This window comes from Pan troglodytes, chromosome 8 (genome assembly GCF_028858775.2).
Source record: "Pan troglodytes isolate AG18354 chromosome 8, NHGRI_mPanTro3-v2.0_pri, whole genome shotgun sequence".
NCBI classification, from domain to species: Eukaryota; Metazoa; Chordata; class Mammalia; order Primates; family Hominidae; genus Pan; species Pan troglodytes.
This window is the reverse complement of record NC_072406.2, coordinates 20,005,001-20,023,809: the sequence shown is the minus strand read 5'-3', so window position 1 is coordinate 20,023,809 and position 18,809 is coordinate 20,005,001. Positions and strand designations below refer to the sequence as shown.

The 18,809-nt window shown below is 46.8% G+C and overlaps 1 protein-coding gene across 11 annotated transcripts in view; it reads left to right on the top strand.

Moving 5' to 3' along the window:
* Positions 1-18,809, top strand: part of SFMBT2 (Scm like with four mbt domains 2) — a 254,614-nt gene that overhangs the window by 228,934 nt on the left and 6,871 nt on the right. For all 11 annotated transcript variants that reach the window (XM_063780421.1, XM_063780426.1, XM_063780429.1 and 8 more), the window contains 4 exons: positions 7,888-8,063; positions 11,383-11,549; positions 11,900-12,163; positions 13,000-13,128. In XM_063780421.1, the coding sequence (XP_063636491.1) occupies positions 7,888-8,063; positions 11,383-11,549; positions 11,900-12,163; positions 13,000-13,128 (736 nt within the window). The remainder of the gene's footprint in view (positions 1-7,887; positions 8,064-11,382; positions 11,550-11,899; positions 12,164-12,999; positions 13,129-18,809) is intronic.

The window sequence follows — 18,809 nt, the reverse complement described above, 5'->3', positions numbered from 1 at the left end:
TATATTGATATCAGTGAGGAAAAACTTTGCCTCCACTCTCTTAGGTTCAGAGACTGGGAGCCTGAAGGTTAAACTGACCAAAGACAGGTGAGTGAGAGAAGAAACAGCCCACTTACATGTGTAATGCTCATACCGAGGGAATGCTCGGTGATGAATAACTCAGAGAGGGGGTCAGTCGTTTGGGGATTCTGTATCCAACACAGTACGGGAAAGGGAGCTGGGAGCAAAGGCTTTTGTCGGAAGAACAAGTAGATTGCTTTGGGAAAGACAAATTGGATTTGAGGAAAGCAAGTGGGAAGTAAGAAAGTTTGTGCTAATGTTTGTTTATGCAGGTGTGAGTGGTCTTTCTCTCTTCTTCATGGCCAGGCCGGGAAACGTCCCCAGAGAGGGGATTTATGGCAGCTTTACTCTTAAGTCTCTCTCCTGGGAGGAGAAGCTGCCCCCAAAGAGGGAATTTATGGCAGTCTCCATTTCTCTAAAGTTTCTGTTTTACAGCAGATAATGGGAGCTCCAACAAGACTTCTTGCTGTATCTGTCGAATCTCAACTATCTTGAGCTTAAAATAATCTTCTCTGGACTCTGGGGTTCTCAGTGTCCTGCGCTGACAACCAGCAAGAGCATCTCCCGTGTTTCCCACTGTTGATGTGTGACTTCCTTTACTGTCTCAAAGTGTGCTTCCGAGAGCACTGCCAGCCCCAGCCCCTCCTGATGTGCTCAGCTTGTAGAGATGAGATTGCGTTCTTCCCTCCAGATTTCTCTGCAACCTGAGTGATGCAGAGGTGCTGGGACGGCAAGGTCTATCTGAGGACTGAGATGAAGGCTCTCCTTCCTGGACCTCTCCCTTACAACTTTCTCCTCCCTCACCTTTTTTGTCTTTGCTATTCCTTAGTTCCAACTCAGTAATCTTTTGCTTGTTGCTTTTATTTTCCTTCTTTCTGAGATTATTTATATTGCCAGAGAGTTTTCTATTGTGTGCGAGCTCAGCTGTCTCTTAATATTTTCCTCTTACTTTGTCTTCTTGGGACTTGAAATATATGCTTCAAAAACTTAGTGTTTATGAGAGCCTTGCCGGGCCGTGTATTAAATAACATCGGCGTCTCACCCTTTGGTCTCACAGTGTCAGTAGAAAGTGAAAAGCATTATCTCATGCTTTTTGGTGGTTCTTTTTTTTTAACTTTTTTTTTTATTATACTTTAAGTTCTAGGGTACATGTGTACAACGTGCAGGTCAGTTACATATGTATACATGTGCCATGTTGGTGTGCTGCACCCATTAACTCATCATTTAACATTAGGTATATCTCCTAATGCTATCCCTCCCCCCTCCCCCCACCCCACAACAGGCCCCAGTGTGTGATGTTCCCCTACCTGTGTCCATGTGTTCTCATTGTTCAATTCCCACCTATGAGTGAGAACATGAGGTGTTTGGTTTTTTGTCCTTGCCATAGTTTGCTGAGAATGATGGTTTCCAGCTTCATCCATGTCCCTACCAAGGACATGAACTCATCATTTTTTATGGCTGCATAGTATTCCATGGTGTATATGTGCCACATTTTCTTAATCCAGTCTATCATTGTTGGACATTTGGGTTGTTCTTTTCACACATCCTCCCTACAAAGTTATGTCACTGGTATGCTGTTTGTAAGTCTTTCTTGGAAGGTAAAAATACAAAACACACTCTTCTTTTCACTTTTGGTAAAATAAAGAGTAGAATGAGGCTGAGTGCGGTGGCCTGTGCCTGTAATACCAACACTCTGGGAGGCTGAGGTGGGAGGATCACCTGAGGTCAGAAGTTTGAGACCAGCCTGGCCAACATGGTGAAACACCATCTCTACTAAAAATACAAAAATTAGCCAGGCATGGTAGTGGGTGCCTATAGTCCCAGCTACTCTGGAGGCTGAGGCAGGAGAATCACTTGAACCTGGGAGATGGAGGTTGCAGTGAGCCAAGATGGTGCCAGTGCACTCCAGCCTGGGTGAGAGCCTGTCTCAAAAAAAAAGGAAAGAAAGAACAGGTCATCCCCCTACCCAGCCATCCCCAGGTCTGTCACGTGGAGCTCAAACCCCTGTTCACTGTGCCTGGGAAGATCGTGTAAGGATCAAGTGATCAAATGCTGTAAGATCCTTGAGAATATGTCAGTGGCTTCATTACATAAATGCAGATTTACTGTTAATTCCCAGCCAGTTGGTAAACTCTTAGAGCTGTCTTTTGCCTCTCCTTTTTTTTTAATAGGCCTGTATCTTCGTATGTTCAGCATGCCTTTGAAAGAGTTGTTCCAACAGTTACCCTAATTTGTAGGCCAACTCCAAAACAAGCCTGTTTATTGGTTCAGGTTGGAGTTGGATTTCACAGTCAATTTATCCTTAATGTATTGATAGCATCTGGATGTGTCCATGTGTACTCAACCAATAGTGCTCAGAAATGCTCATGTGATGGAAGGTCTGCTGTAGAGTCAGCTTGGTATAGTTTGAGTCATTATAGGACTACATGCCTTTATATTATTTCTAAGTGCTTTTGAAACAATCTCATACTTACAGAAATATTGGAAGTACAGAATAAAGATACTATTCATTCTCCTGATTGATTTGGGATAAGTTGAAGGCCTGATGCCCCGTCACCCCCAAATACATGTTGAATATCCCTTATTCCAATTGCTTGGGACCAGAAGTGTTTTGGATTTCAACTTTTTTCAGCTTTTGGAATACTTGCAGTATACTTATTTTATGTTGACACTCAAACATTTCAGAATTTGGAGTATTTTGAATTTCAGATTTTCTGATTAGGGATGTACCTGTACTTTTTTTTTTTTTTTTTTTTTTTTGAAATGGAGTCTCACTTTGTCACCCAGGCTGGAATGCAGTGGCACAATCTCGGCTAACTGCAACCCCCGCCTCCTGGGTTCCAGCGATTCTCCTGCCTCAGCCTCCTGAGTAGCTGAGACTACAGGCGTGCACCACCATGCCCAGCTATTTTTTGTATTTTTAGGAGAGATGGGGTTTCACCATGTTGGCCAGGATGGTCTCAATCTCTTGACCTCGTGATCTGCCTGTAAGCAGGCTTTTTTAACGGGAGTGGCTCGGGCCTGCTGTGTTCACCCTTTTCTGTGCGCTTGTGGTGGAACGTAGGCTCCAATTCCAGTCCAGCACGCCAGGGTTCATCCTAGCCTTTTCCTTCCCTATACTTGCATCTCTGGCTGTGACAGTGGAAGCCTGGCCTGTTCTCTCCACCTTTGGAGTATGTATTTATTTCGTCAGGCCCCAGCATCTCTCCAGTATCCTCACCCTCCCAACAGCTGTCCCCACATGCGACGGCCTCCTCCCTGTGTCCCTCCCCCACTTCCATCCTTTTCCCTGGTGGGTTCCTCCCAGATGGGTTTCATCAAGGAGGGCGCTTGGGACCAATGCCTTTGGAAGGGAGGGGAAGGCAATGGGATTGAGAAGACAGAGATCATCCCACAGTGAGGCCAGGCAGGCACCCGCAGCAGCTCTGGGGTTAAAGGCTCTTCATGGCTGTCCAGAGTTGGGCCCCAGTGACCTTTTTACCTCCTCGACAGTCAGTCCCTGGATGGGGCCCTCCTGGGAAGGGCAGGGCCAAGGCAGCTTTTTGCAAAACCCTAAAGGGGGCTGGGCACGGTGACTCACACCTGTAATCCCAGCACTTTGGGAGGCCAAGGCGGGCAGATCACTTGAGGTCAGGAGTTCAAGACCAGCCTGGCCAACATGGCAAAACCCCGTCTCTACTAAAAATACAAAAAAAAAAAAATTACCACTATAGGCATGGTGGTGGGCGCCTGTATTCCCAGTGACTCAGGAGGCTGAGGCATGAGAATCGCTAGAACCCAGGATGCAGAGGTTGCAGTGAGCTGAGCTCTTGGACCACTGCACTCCGGCCTGGATGACTAAGTGAGACCCTGTCTCAAAAAAAAAAAAAAAAAAGCAAACCTAAATAAAAGGGCCACAACTGAAGGCTTTCTCCCAGCAGCTGGGGCAACAAGCCCCCCAGTGAAGGGGTCCAGGCAGCACGTCATCCGCCACCTTCCCCAGCCTGTGCCCCATCCTTACTCAGTCCCCTCTACCCCTCACCGCCATGGCTTCTAAACAGAATTGTTCAGGAAGGGCAGCGAAGAGAAAAGGAGCCCGCTGTTTTTAAATGATGCTATAATTTAAATCTTCATACCTTTAGATGGGCTTTTCCCTATTGTGAAAGGTTTTACTGAAACACTTGCTTCCATGAAATCATCCCAAACTAGGAAGAAAACATTAAGCCACCCTGGTTCTGTTTCCCCCAGATAACCGCTCCCTTCATCCGTCGCTCCGATGTGGCAGCGCGTGTGTGTGCCTCGTCACCTGGAGGTTTGATGAGCATCTCATCTTTGAGCCTCGTTCTGCAGTTTGACATCTGACCTGGCTTGCACATTTCTCCTGCATTCTTATGTCTCATTATTTTATTTTTCTAGGGACTCTAAGAATCTCGATAGTGAGCTCTTTCCAACAAAGCTGTAGGGCCACCAAACTCATAGTGGATAAAACTGCAAGGGAAAATGTAGCCGTGAAGCACTTTTATTCTACATTTCCCATTTTTACTCTTCATTTCCTAGAACACGAGGAACATACGGTGTTCCCAGTTGTGCTGGGTTTTTTTGTTTTTGTTTTTGTTTTTGTTTTGGAAAATGCAACAAAAGCAATAAGCAAGAACCGCCCCAACGTGGGTCCTGGAGTCCCTCTTCAAAGGCACGGAGAGGGAAGTCTCTACGCATAGGGTCAATGGAGGGCCTAGAAAAACCAACAGCCATTCAAGGATGTAGGATTTAAAGCATGATCTTATCTACAGAAGATTACTTTTTAGTTCTCACTACATGGAAAGTCAAGCTCGACCCATCAGAGAAACTGAAGAAAAACAAACACCCAGGGGCTGGGATATGAAAGACCCTGAATAAATACGAAGTAAATTTAGTAGAGTATGCAGATATAAAGTACAAGTTGGAATTTAATCCTTAATTTTTTTTGCTGTTGATACTTTAAAAAAAAAAGATTTATTAGTGGAAAAGTATTTTTCCAGTCTTTAGAAAGACATTCCTAAAAAGCTGGAATTTCATATTTCAGTAGTTTGGTGATATGTGAATGAAATAAAAACCTATGATCTGTTGCCAACTGAGAAGCTGACCATTACTTTGTACCCATGATAGGGTTAAAAATCTGTCAAAAGGTGATTGAAACCTACAAGTGCTTGTATTTTCAGCCAGGCATTATGTATATCATATTCCCATAAATATTTGGATAAGGGCTGTAGTGCCTAATTTTAAAACAGGAACCCATTGAATCTGCTTTTTGTAGCTCTGGTTGCCAGTTTTACACTGGTGAATTCATTACCTGCGGTTTTTCTTGGGGCAGGAGAAGTTTTTTTCTTAAAAGTGATGAGCAACAAGTGACAATATTTAGGTTTCAGAAGCATGTCTCACTCTAAATTCTTTGTTGCGTGGGTGGGTGTGGGGAGGGATGCAAGGAGCTTAATTTTTATTCTTCACTAAATAGTTACGTTTAAGGAAAGCAGTATTGCACTTGATATTTATATATGATGGCAAGACAGTGCCATCTCTTCAAGCAATGTTTGTTGACGTTTTTGGATTCCCATATATAAAATCAGTTCCTTGTGGATAACTATAAAAGGCGTTTGGATTTCCAGATCTCTCGTTTTCCTAGTGCGTTGAAAAGGTTTTGGGGAAAACTTCCATACCCTTCGTCTAGATTGGTGTTTCCTCTAAGATCAGAGACAAGTGCTTAAGGAGGACCTCAGAGAAACCTTAGAAGATGTGAACCGAGAAGGAAAGGTACGAGCAGGCAGCAGCCATGGTCAGGAGAAGCTGCTGTGTGGGTGGTGGGGAGGTGCAGGCAGGCAGTCCGGGGGTCCCCATTCTTGTCACCCCCCACCACCGGAGGAATGAGCCTTGTCTCAGTCAGCCCAGGCTGTGCAGCAAAGAGCCACAGGCCACATGGCTTTTGCAACGATGTTTATTCTCTCAGTGCTCTGGAGGCCTAAAGTCCAAGATGAAGGTGCCAGGGTTGGTTTCTCCTTAAGCTTCTCTTTTTGGCTTGTGGATGGCCACCTTCTCCCTCTGCCCTCACATGGTCTAGTCTCTGTGCATGTACACCCCTGGTGGCTTTTCAACTTCTTCTTCTTCTTCTTTTTTTTTTAAGAGACAGAGCCCCACTGTGTCGCCCAGGCTGGAGTACAGTGATACAATCATAGCTTATTGCAGCCTTGACCGCCTGTGCTCAAGGAATCCTCCTGCCTCAGCCTTCTCAGCCTCCCCAGTAGTGCCCCACCGTGCCCAGGTAGTTTTTAAATTTTTTGTAGAGACGGGGGTCTCACTATGCTGCTCAGTCTGGTCTTAAACCTCTGGGCTCTAGCAGTCCTCCTGCCTCAGCCTCCCAAAATGCTGAGATTACAAGGATGAACCTCCACACTCAGCCTTTTCATCTTCTTACAAGGCCACCACTCCTATGGGATTAGGCCCCCACCCTTATAACCTCGTTTAATTTAATTACCTCATTGAAAGCCCCATCTTCAATTACAGTCCTATCGGGGGTTATGGCTTCAACCTATGAATTTAGGAGGGACATGGTTCAATCCATATAATAAGAATGAAGGTCTCCTATGTGAGGCCCCTCAGTTAGATTTACCGCTTTTTTGTGGGGGGTGGGGGGAGATTTAACTGGAGAAATGCCTTTTATTTTTTCCTAATACACAAATAGACTGTAGCTTTCCAAAGACCTCAGTCTAATAAGAAATAGAGATGCGTACGAAGGACTGTTGATTTCAGTGTGCATTCTCCTTGCAGTATGATTTCATCCGCTATCTCTCACTCAATCAAGATTTGAGTCTGTGGGGAATTGCAGTGAAGGTGTGCATGTTCAGAAAGGATTCGATTTACTGCTTTGGAGAAAGCAACCGAAGCCATGGAGGGGGTTGCTGGGGGGACTGGAGAGCGGGTGGAAGCAAGTTTTAGTTCCTGGAGCAATCTTTCACCATCCCAACCTAGAGGAGAGCAGTGGTCAGTTACCCTCATGGGCAGAGTATGGCAAGCGGTGTTACCATTTCACGTTGCTCCCTTTACACTTGAGAGATACAGCAGCCTTTTCCTTTAACTGTCACTCATCCACCGGAGACCCGTTACGGTTCTGTTTACACTGAAGCCACTTGCTGCCAGTGTCTGCAAGGCTGGGGGTCTTCACTCGGTTTCCAGGTCCCAATCATACAGTCACTCTGCATTTTTAATGGTAGCTTTTTTCTTTCTTTTTTTCCCCTTATAAAATCCATTGTGTTTCTGTCCATTTAAATGTGACCTTGCTTACCTATCACCATTCTGCACAGATGCCATTTATGAATAATGGAAATCGTCCCCATTTCAACAATATGATACACAGTCTTGACAAAGATATCCTTTCAGTGTTCTGAATTTGCATGGTTTTCAAGGCAGAATCATGATCCCATATGCACTCACATTTTTCAAAAATGAAATATGATAGCAACAGGAAAATACCCGTTCGATTTCACTAACCTCATTTCGAGAGCCATGCCCATCAGGTATGTATCCCGCACCACTAATCTTTGGTATGAAGTTGTGTATAGCAAAATGAGGGTGTGCTAAATGTGGGGGTGTTTATGGAAGTGGATTCTGGTTTAGCACTGTTACGACACATTTGTTGCACACTAGTGAGCACTTCTTATAAATATCTCTGTGAGAAATAACAGAAGCAACATGGAAAACTGCGCTCGATATGCTTTGTCATTGGAAAATGAAGTTGCTGCCTTTGGAATATGTGGTACAGAATAGGCCTGAATCATAATCTGGTCTTACCCTCGCTTTTCTTCCCCACCTATTTTCTAGATACAGAGGCAAAACGTACAGGGCTGTGGTCAAAATCGTACGGACATCTGACCAAGTCGCAAATTTCTGCCGCCGAGTCTGTGCCAAGCTAGAGTGCTGTCCAAATTTGTTTAGTCCTGTGCTGATATCTGAAAACTGCCCAGAGAACTGCTCCATTCATACCAAAACCAAATACAGTAAGTACAAATAATGAAAAAAGAAATGCATGAGCCCAGAGACCTAAACTACGCTCTAAGGTATTTGGTTTCTGTTTCATTTGCTTTTTTCTTTTTGAACCTTTTGACTAGTCTTCTATAGGAATTGCTATGGAAGGATTTTTAAGGATTTGCTGTAGCAGATACATGTGTTTTTAGCCTGACATACGGACGGGATGGGATGATTTAAAACAGGATGAATTTTCATTGGTAGACCTTGGAAAAGAAGAGAAACTGTGTACTGTCATGAGTTTCAGTGGATTGATTGATTCTACAGCTCAGTGGATGGCAGGAGAGCACAGTAAAATCGATCACAGGAACAGTAACCCAGATGACTCTTTCAGTCCTTACTCTGGGATAGTGTAATGATGCTTTCATTGCCCTTCTTGATACGGGGGCCACATCCTTGTCATAATCGGCTTCTCATGTTTAGACGCCTTCCTCAGCACCCCCACTGAAGAGAGCCATGGAGGACTCAGAAGCCACCATCACTTTCTTTTCTGCCAGTTGGCTTTGCCTCTCTCCCAGGACACAGGGTGCAGGACTCAGAGCTGTCCCCCCTCTCCTACCTTCAGCTCTTGCCTCTTCCATCCCCAGTCCCATTCGAGGATGTCTGGCCTTGGGCAGCCGCTTCCCCTGAGCCCTGCCCTTCTTTCTTTCTGATGACCTTCTCCATCCATAGTAGCCACTCCCAGACACCTGCACCTCCTGTGCCTGAGTCCTGTTCTCTCCCTCTGACCCACAGTTCTGAGTTTCCTGCGTCTCCCCTCAGTTCTCTCTAATGCAAGGGGGAGTGACCTGGAAGTTAGCTCTGCCAGCCACGTTCCAGCCAGCTGGGATGTGACAAGGGCTTGACCATGTGGCCAGTGCTCTGTGAGCCACAGTCACTTGTGACGTTTGTCAACATGGGTGCTGGAACCAGGAATCTGAATGTACTGGAAACGCTGTGGAGAGTGTGACTTTCTTTGTATTTTATTATCTCTCAGTGTGTTTCTACACACACACAACACACACACACACACAGAGTCCCCTTGCCACTCTGCCTTCTGATGGAGGTCAGCTGTGCCCTCACTGATCACACAGAGCCCCCATCATTCTGTGCACAGGGCCTCTCAGGTAGGGCCCACAGGTGTGTTGGCCCAGCAGGTCACCTGGTTCCGGAAGAGCTTGTTTCTCCATCACTGCACCTTTTTCCAGGGGAGAGCTTCACTGGGAAACAGCAGCTCCTGAGTAAGAAAGGCCTAACCGAGGGCTCGCCTTTGCCGTGTACGGTGACTGCTTACCTGCCAGGTGGGCTTCTGTGTTCTTCCAGGACACTGGGAATGGCAGGGAAGGAGCAGGGTCCCACACCTCCCATTCAGCATTGCCGAAATGAACTCGGAGATGTCTCCGGATCTCATATAATAAAACTCTTAAGTCCCAAGATCCTTTGGGTTAATTTATAATGAATGTTACTACAGGCTGAACAGAGGCTCCAGTGGGAGGAGGACAGAACGATATTTTGGTGGAGTCAAACACTGGAAAAGCAGGGGTCACCCAGTCTCATTCTAAGGCTCCAAACACATACTGGCCTTTGGCTGCATTCCCTAAAACCAGTTCTAATCCCCAGCCACTGGCTTCTAAGAAGCCAGCCTGCCCTGGCCCTGTCATGCACGCTTGGGGTTTGGGAGGGGACAGAGGCTTGCTCATTTGCCCCGTACCTGGAGATGGCCACAGAGCAATGCTCGCCCACAGCAGTTTATTCCTGCTCACTGAGTAACACGGTCCTTATAGAACTGGACACGGGACATTGTTCCAAGCTCTCCTGCCAGCTGCTCCTTTTGAGAGATTGATGAGAACAGGCCGGGGCTCCCGGAGCAGGTGTGCCTCCTGGGAGTTACAGGGCTGCTGCTGTGCGGCTTCCCGACAGTTTTTCCAAATGCCATGCTGTGATCAAATGCAGGGGAGGGGGTGGGACATAGAGGGTCTTAGGCCTGAAGGAAACCTATGCTTGTTAGTCGTGATGGTCTCATTTTGTAAGTAAGGAAATTGGGGTGCAGAAAGGATAGGTGACTTACCTGTAGGACAAAGCCCACGACTCAGTACTGTGAGAATGCACTAAAATCATGCTCCCTGCAAAGGGGCTGCTGCAAACCAGGGTTTGTGCATTTCCCATTTTCCTTTGGCCCACCCCATTCGTAGATAAAGGTTCCTTGGCTGCATTCAGTTATTTTGTGGCTCATGGGCATCACATAGTGGGACGGTTGAACCTTTTATTAATGAGTAGGCGTCTGGGTCGTAATTGAATGCTGGATCCTTAGTGGTGGTTTTCATTAGTTGATGATACATTTCGTTTATAAAAAACATTAATCACTACTAAAGTTCAATAAATAATTTTTGAATTAAGATATACACCTGTGTCTCTGCTGTAGAATTCAGAAGTAATGTGAGTCCCAGCAAATGAGAAGGAAATAAAGTATACAATGATGTAATAGAGAAGGAACTCTGAGAAGAGGAAAAGTGCTTGGTGAATTTGGCCCGCGTGTTCAGGATCATAGCTTGTCTTGGTCAGACCAAGAGCTGGGGGAGTCCCTCATGCCAGGACCACGCCAGCAGATGTTCACCCAGTGCTTGCTGACTGATCAGTCGCTCAAGATTCAGACTTGGGAGCAGGTGTCAGAGCACTCCGGTGGATGTCATTGCCACCACTGTATGCAGTGTCTGGGGTCCAGACAGGGATAAACTCCCGTGGGAACTGTGGACACCTTTGTCTCTTTCACCTTCTGCAGAAGTCAGCTCTGGCTTACAACAACATACCACAGACCCGGAGCTTTCACTGCGCACACTTACCTCCCACAGTCCTGGAAGCTGGAAGTCCAAGATCAGGGTGTCAGCAGCTTTGGTTTCTGATGAGATCCTTCCTGGGCCTCAGGCAGCCACCTGTTCCCTGTGTCCTCATGGGGCCTCTCCTCTGGGTCTTGGGTCCTTGGTGTCTCTCCTGGACACTCCTAGGACCTCATTAATGTCCTATTGGATTAGGCCCCCACCCTTATACACTCACTTTGGGGGTTCGGGACATCCAGATACACTCACTTTGGGGGTTTGGGCTTCAACACTGGGGAAGGGCCAAGTTCAGCCCGAACACCTTCCAGACCTGAAGCTTTGGAGCAGTGCCTCTCCTGTGGGTCTGTTTTCTCAGAATGACTTCGTAAGGCACAAATGAACTATCAGATGAAAGAATCGTTTCCCTCCTCTCTCCTCTCTCTGTTCCTGTGTGTGTGTGTGTATAGCCTTCAAAAGTTTCTCATCTTCCTTCCTACAGCCTATTACTATGGAAAGAGAAAGAAGATCTCCAAGCCCCCCATCGGGGAAAGCAACCCCGACAGCGGACACCCCAAACCCGCCAGGCGGAGGAAGCGACGGAAATCCATTTTCGTGCAGAAGAAACGGAGGTCTTCTGCCGTGGACTTCACCGCGGGCTCGGGGGAGGTATGTTCTGCCCGGGGCACCTGCCAGCCTGTGGCTCTGTCATCTGGGCCTGGCCGGCAAGTGTGGCTGCTTCACAGCAGAGGTGGCCCTGGAGATTGTGGCGGGATGGTCAGAAACACCGAAGAAGAGCCCCCTCCTCCTTACTTACTGAAAACAAATGTAGTGTGTCCAGCTGCTTTGGCTGGGAAGGGCCTCGTAGGGCCCACGGGTGGGACCATTGGCTCCATTTCCGAGACTTCCAGGGACAGGGCTTGCTAAGTGGTCTGCACTGGGCCCAGGGTCTGACTGTGGGGCCACTGCTACAGGCCCCCCGGCCACCAGCGCCTTAAATGCCTTTTCCGTCTTCCCAGGAAAGTGAAGAGGAGGACGCTGATGCCATGGACGATGACACCGCCAGTGAGGAGACCGGCTCCGAGCTCCGGGATGACCAGACGGACACCTCGTCGGCGGAGGTGCCCTCGGCCCGGCCCCGGAGGGCCGTCACCCTGCGGAGCGGCTCAGAGCCCGTGCGCCGGCCACCCCCAGAGAGGACACGAAGGGGCCGCAGGGCGCCGGCCGCCTCCTCAGCAGAGGAAGGGGAGAAGTGCCCACCGACCAAGCCCGAGGGGACAGAGGTGATGCCCGGGCGTGGGGACAGAGGGCTTCCCGCTGGGTCTGAAGAAGCACCTGTTACACTTCAGGGCCACGATGTGGGGAAACCTGTTTAAAATACCTCTAACAGCAGCAGCTGCTCTAGCTAGTTCCCAAGTCAGGAACAAAGGCTGGCGCTTCACCTCTGGGTGGAGGGGCCTTTCGGCATCAGAATGGAGTGCCCAGGGTGGAGACAGCACCTCTTTCCTGGACGGCTTTAGTGCCACCTGGGTGCTTGTCAGGAGGAGGGCACAGTCCTCGGTTTCCTTTCAACTCTGGGTTTCCAGAAATTCCTTCCCCGCATCTCCCCTGACTGCGCTGTGTCTTGCTCCCACGTCCCCTCCATAGGACACCTCTATGATGTTTTAAAATATTTAATCAGTGTTTCAGGTCTCCCCTAGCCCCATGGGTGGTGTGAGATCAGCAGAAAGGGCCACTGGCACCACCATTACAGAAACACTGGGGGACACTGTCTCGTGTCTGCTTGGACGTGCCCCTTGTATTTCTCCTCTTTTCTCTAATCAGAGATGCTTCGTTCATAAGCAGGCCCAAGGTTTCCTGAACTAGGGATGCAAGAGCGACTGTCACTGTGCCTGCCTTCTTCCCTCTGAAGGCACATGAGTCATTGCAGGGGGCATCATCACTGAGCTAAGAACTTTCTCAGGGACTGAGAGTGTGTGCAGCTTTTTCAGGTGCCCAGTGAGGGAGCAAAGGGAGGCAGTGGCTTCCGGCCAGGAACGGCTGAGGCCTGGAGAGTGCTGGAGAGGACCCAGCCAGCTGACTGTGCCGCAGCTGAGCTCCTCCTGCCCTTTCTCTGCAGGACACGAAACAGGAGGAGGAGGAGAGACTGGTTCTGGAGAGCAACCCGTTGGAGTGGACGGTCACCGACGTGGTGAGGTTCATTAAGCTGACAGACTGTGCCCCCTTGGCCAAGATATTTCAGGAGCAGGTACGGTGGTCGCCGCATGTTGATTGTTTGATGTGCTGAGACTCTGGATCTGAAATGAACCTCGTGTCCTAGCCGGCTTCCTCGTGACACCTGCGAGGGGGTTCTTCGGCGCTGCTCGGCAGGTGTGCGAGACCCTTCTCCCTCCAAGGCCCCTGCTGAGAGCCGCCTGGCAGGGATGAGAGACAGAGCCTCATTCCTGCTCCTCTCAGGCCCTACCAGTGCCATGGTGGGGGGCGGAGGGGTGACTCTTCCAGGATCTAGTGACACCACCCAGCAGGGGTGGGAGGTGCCTGTTGCTGCCAGGTGAGGGGTGCGAGTCCACGCTCCCCCTGCCATCTCCACCGACCCTACAGTGGGGGCTCTTTACCACCAGGCAGGGGTGAGAGTCCCAGTTCCCTGGCTGGCCCTTTCAGATGCCAGGTCAGTGGTGGGATGGGGTGCCCAGTTGCCGCCTGGCCAGGCTGGAAGTCAGGATGGCACACTCTGCCTTGGCTGCTCTCAGTGGGGTCCGGCCAGCCCTCCCTGTGATGTTCAGCTGCAGAAGAGATGCTGCTGTCTCACAGTTTTTTGTCTTGCTGGGCCACCCCTTGGCCAGGCCTTTGTCTGGAGAGAACTGGCTTTGGTTGAGCCTCCTCTCAGTGCCTTTTGGCAAATCTGGGTTGCAGCTTCTTCACCTCCAAGTCTCAGGGGCATGAAGCTCACACACAAACAGCAACCACAACAACCAGAGAGCTCAGCACCGTGCTGTCAGCTGGCGGCCCAGGCCCCTAGCCGGTCTGCCCTCCTCTCTCCACCTTCCAGAGTCTTCTGTTTGTGAATTTGTATATAATGCCCATGGATCTTACTTAGGCCTAGTGGGAGAAGGAGGGAACAGTGTATCCACCTGGCCTGCCCAGAGCAGAAGCCCGCTGGCCGGTGTGTCGTACTGAATGCTGCTTTCGTCATTGTTTTCTTACCTTCCTCACTTCTTTCTACATAAAATATTTTTAAGACCATGGTATGGTGATGGACAAATGCAATAACAGTCGATATAATTTCTACCTTAAAGGAGTCTATAGTCCAGCAGATGAAATGAGTATAGTTAGCTAAAACACAAGATCATATGATGCTGTGTCCTAAGGAAGAAGAGAGGGTTTTTATTTACATTATCCCTTAAATTAACACGGAAACAAGTTGCTACTCTGCACACACACCACCTTGCATCCTGCCTCACTGGCCTTGCAGAAAATGCCAGGCTCTTGCTGTACTCTGTGCTTAATTTGTTGAAGTTTCTTGCTTTGTCCTGGTGTAAATATCTGTGTTCAAAGACCTCATGTTAAAAAAAAAAAGTACTGTTTTTCATATAATGTTAAAGATAGGTTTATTCAGTCTCTTTTTAGATCATATAAATTAGTAGTCTAGAAAGAGGATATTTCAAGCATTAAATCAAATAAGGAAACATAAAAGGTCTGTGACTTCCTGTGCACCCAGGAAATTTCCCAGCTTTTCTCCCAAGTTCATGCAGCAATGAACTGGAAAAAGCAAATTAAAATGGTCTCCAGTGCCACCCAAAGAGAGTAGTTCTTTCCCCTGTGTCCCGAGATGTCCAAGAGATGAAGTAGTTCATGCTATTGACAACCACTAGAACCTTCTGCAGACACCCACTAAGTTCATGCTGAAAGAATGATTAGGCCGGCCATGGCGGCTTATGCCTGTAATCCTAACACTTTGGGAGGCTGAGACAGGCAGATCACTTGAGGTCAGGAGTTCGAGACCAGCCTGGCCAAGGTGGCAAAACCCTGTCTCTACTGAAGAAAAAAAAAAAAATTAGCTGGGTGTGGTGGTGGGTGCCTGTAATCCCAGCTACTTGGGAGGCTGAGGCAAGAGAATTGCTTGAACCTGGGAGGGAGAGGTAGCAGTGAGCCGAGATCGTGTCACTGCACTCCAGCCTGGGCAACAGAGTAAGACTCCATCTCAAAAACAAGCAAAAAGAAAGAAAGAAAAAAGAATGATTGGAGGCAGAGGGAGTCACCTCCTCACCTTCTCACATTGGCCACCCTTCCTGTCTGGACAACTCTGAAAAGCAACCAGGGAGAGACTTCCTTAGACCTAAAGAACCTGGGTGATGAGCTTGTCCCTTTAAATAACACACAAACAGGAAAGAAAGACAATTGTAAGAAATACAAGGGCTTAGGTGATCGGGGGCTTATTGATAAGCCACATCTCCATTTTGAAAACAAAATTAAAGCAATAGGTTGAAATGCTGTGTAAAGCGCTGCCCAGCACAGCACATTGCCTGTCTGACACTTATTGACAGTGGTGCTGCGGCGAGATAAGCGTTGTATTCAAATACGTGACAAGCGCTGGTCACGCAGGTTTGGTTGCGCTGATCACGCAGGTTTGGTTGCGCTCATGAGTATCTGTCAGTCCCTGTGTGCATTCAACATACACCGATTCAGTCCCTGCAAGGTCCCTTCTGATAGCTAAAGATACGAGGTGTGGCATTCTGTATTACTCTAATGTTTTGGTTTTATTTTTAGGCTCAAATGCTTAGTTTTCACAATAAAAAAAAAGTTTAGTTAGGCCTGAATGAAGAGCAGATTTCTCATTTCTAGATCCCAGGTTAGGTATGAGGGCTTATACCTTGAAACGTCAATAGCTCCTGTGTCTGTCTACACTGTGTACAAGTTCTCAGTAATAAGCAAGAAAGTGAAACAAAGCTGGTTTGGGGAAAAGCCTAAAGTATTGAGTCTTCCTTTCTTATATTCCTAAGCCCAGTTGATAACACCAGAGAAAAGTTTCATGCCTTCCCTAAGCTAAGCCTTCTAGGAAATGGAACACTGCCGACACCGTCCCCCTTGTAGAATCAAGTTGCTCTCCAAGTTGCTCTTTTTTTTTTTTTTTTTTTTGAAATGGAGTTTTACTCTTGTAACCCAGGCTAGAGTACAATGGCGCGATCTCGGCTCGCTGCAACCTCCGCCTCCCGGGTTCAAGCGATTCTCCTACCTCAGCCTCCTGAGTAGCTGGAATTAGAGGCACCCGCCACCATGCCTGGCTAATTTTTGTACTAGACAGAGTTCTGCCCTGTTACTCTTCTAATATCAGTAAAAGCCTTGCCCTTCATCCCTACTTGTTTCTCTTACGAGAGAGAAAAATAGATAGACTTTCACTGATCATCATCTCATTCCTGTGTAATTTCACATTTAACATTAGGCAAGTTCACCTGTTGGAATAAAAAGCCATTGCCCACTGGGCTGTCTGAAGTACATGGGCACTTGAGTCCTTTTCTGTCCCATCAGACCTTTAGTTACTAATTTTTACTAATTGGTTCATCGTCATTTAGCCCAAATACTCCAGCTCTGATTTGGTGAGGCCTCCGGTAGGTCACCGCAGGCATTGTCTGAGATTACAGATGAGCTAGAAGGAACCCAGAGACTTTATTCACCGGCATGCGAATGAGATCACAGTGCACAGCATGGTCATCACTATGTGCATGCAGGCCCTGAACGTTATATGCCTTTCTGGGCATTAATTTTCACCAGAAAAGTAAACTTCCTGGGAAAATAAAATAAGTTCTATTTCTATTCTTTCCTGTTCTATGGATGTCATTGAACATAATGGTTAAGCCACCTGTCCATGGTTTAATGACATCCACAGAACAGAATAGAACATCAGCCCTCTGCCTACTTAAAACGTGTTTTTATGAGGCCCATGGTACCTGGAAGACTTTGAGTCTTCCAGATTATTATAAATGCAGAGATTATTATAATTTGCAAAAGTTATGAACTCCCCATGACCAGCGTCTGTGCCTTTTATTTCTGAAATGTTATGGCAAGCGCTTAAAAAATCTATACTCCATAATCTCATGCTGCAAACCCGTACATGACACAGTAAAAATCCACTCATCTATAACTAAGAACATACAACACTCTAAATAAAATTTAACTATGCATTCAGCTTTCATCAGTCAGAGACAGCGCAATAAGCAGACTGCTCAAATGCTCAACTGACCTTAATGAAAAAATTTCAGGATCGTTTATAGGCTTAGTCCAGATTAAGCTGTCCTTTCTCTACTTCCCTAGATCTCAATACCTCCATTAGGAACTACCAGATCCTCACCCCAGTGCTCTAGCAAAATCGATTTAATTTTGCCCTGTGCTAAGCATGTCGTATATCTTATCATATTTCATTTCTTTACAATTAGTCCATTGATGGTAGTTCTGTGTTTAACATTGAAAGCGATCTGCCGGCAGCTCTCAGTTATATAGGAGCATGTTTATAAAAATCAAACCACCTGTGAGGTATGCTGTTATCTAAATAATCCTTGAAAGAAAAAATAGTCTTCCAGATAAAGTGGCTTTCTGGGCTCGTCATGATTTTACCTTTGGTGTCTCCCCAGTTTCCTGGAATTCTATGTTCCAGGGAACTAGCTGTGTTCTTTCAGTCCCTGTCGGCCTTAATAATTCTTACTGGTCCCTGAAGTCTCAGTTCGAAGCCCTTTCAACACCCCTATAAGACTGGCTTGGTTGCCTGTCCTGTTTGAGCCCTTATCTCTGCATCCATATGTTAATATCCCTGTATCCTAATAGTCTGTTTACTTGTCTGCCACCCTCCAGATTCATGGGGTGTCCAGAGAGGGAACCTTTCCTTTATTCACTGTGATATTCCCCAGAGGCCAGCCAAGTGCCTGCCACTTAGTAGATGCTCAATAAATATTGGCAAGTAAATACATGAGTGTGTGCACTTGCACTGAAATGTGGTACATGCATCGGCCACCTTCACTGAAATTTTCTGTAAAGAAAGAGTTACACGAATATTTTCGTGCTGATATTCAGTGGTGATTGAATCACCATCATGCCCAAGTACAGATGTTAAAGACTGAGCTACAGTTTTCCCTTCAAAGTTTAATGTCAGAAAACTACAGTTCTCATGCCAACACTCTCTCTAACTAGCTATGTGATCATAGTTAGATTGGCTAGCTTTTCTGGGCATTAATTTTCACCCGGAAAGTAAACTTCCTGGGAAAATAAAATAAGTTCTATTTCTATTCTTTCCTGTTCTATGGATGTCATTGAACATAATGGTTAAGCCACCTGTCCATGGTTTAATGACATCCACAGAACAGAATAGAACATCAGCCCTCTGCCTACTTAAAACGTGTTTTTATGAGGCCCAGGGTACCTGGAAGACTTTGAGTCGCTACACCTATGCCTTCTTGGTCTATTTTGATGTATTATATGTGGATTTGGCTCTGAAAGTGGAATTGGCCTACAGACCCCAGGCCAGAGGTCCCCTTGGTTTCTTCGCGACCTAGAGCCAAACACTATTTCACAGTACTCCCAAATCCCCCCAGCTGCAATCAGCCTTTTCTGTAGCATCTGAAAAGAAAGTAAAATAACGTGTATGAGCACTATAGAGAAAGGGAAAAATGATATAAACATAGCATGAAAATATAGTGACAGTTTTCTACAGTTTGTCTCCTGCTTTCAGTGTGTATACAAGACAGATCTGTTTACTTTGTGATTTGATAAGGTCACCTTTCGTCTTGGTTGAACGTGGCTTCGAGTTACTTACATCATAGCTAGTGCTCCTCTGTAATTTAAAAATAAAAAATGACACTCACATTGATACTTTTAAACTTAATGTTTCATTTTTATTGCTACAGTACTTATTAGGGAATATTGTTGCTTTTGAATCTGATC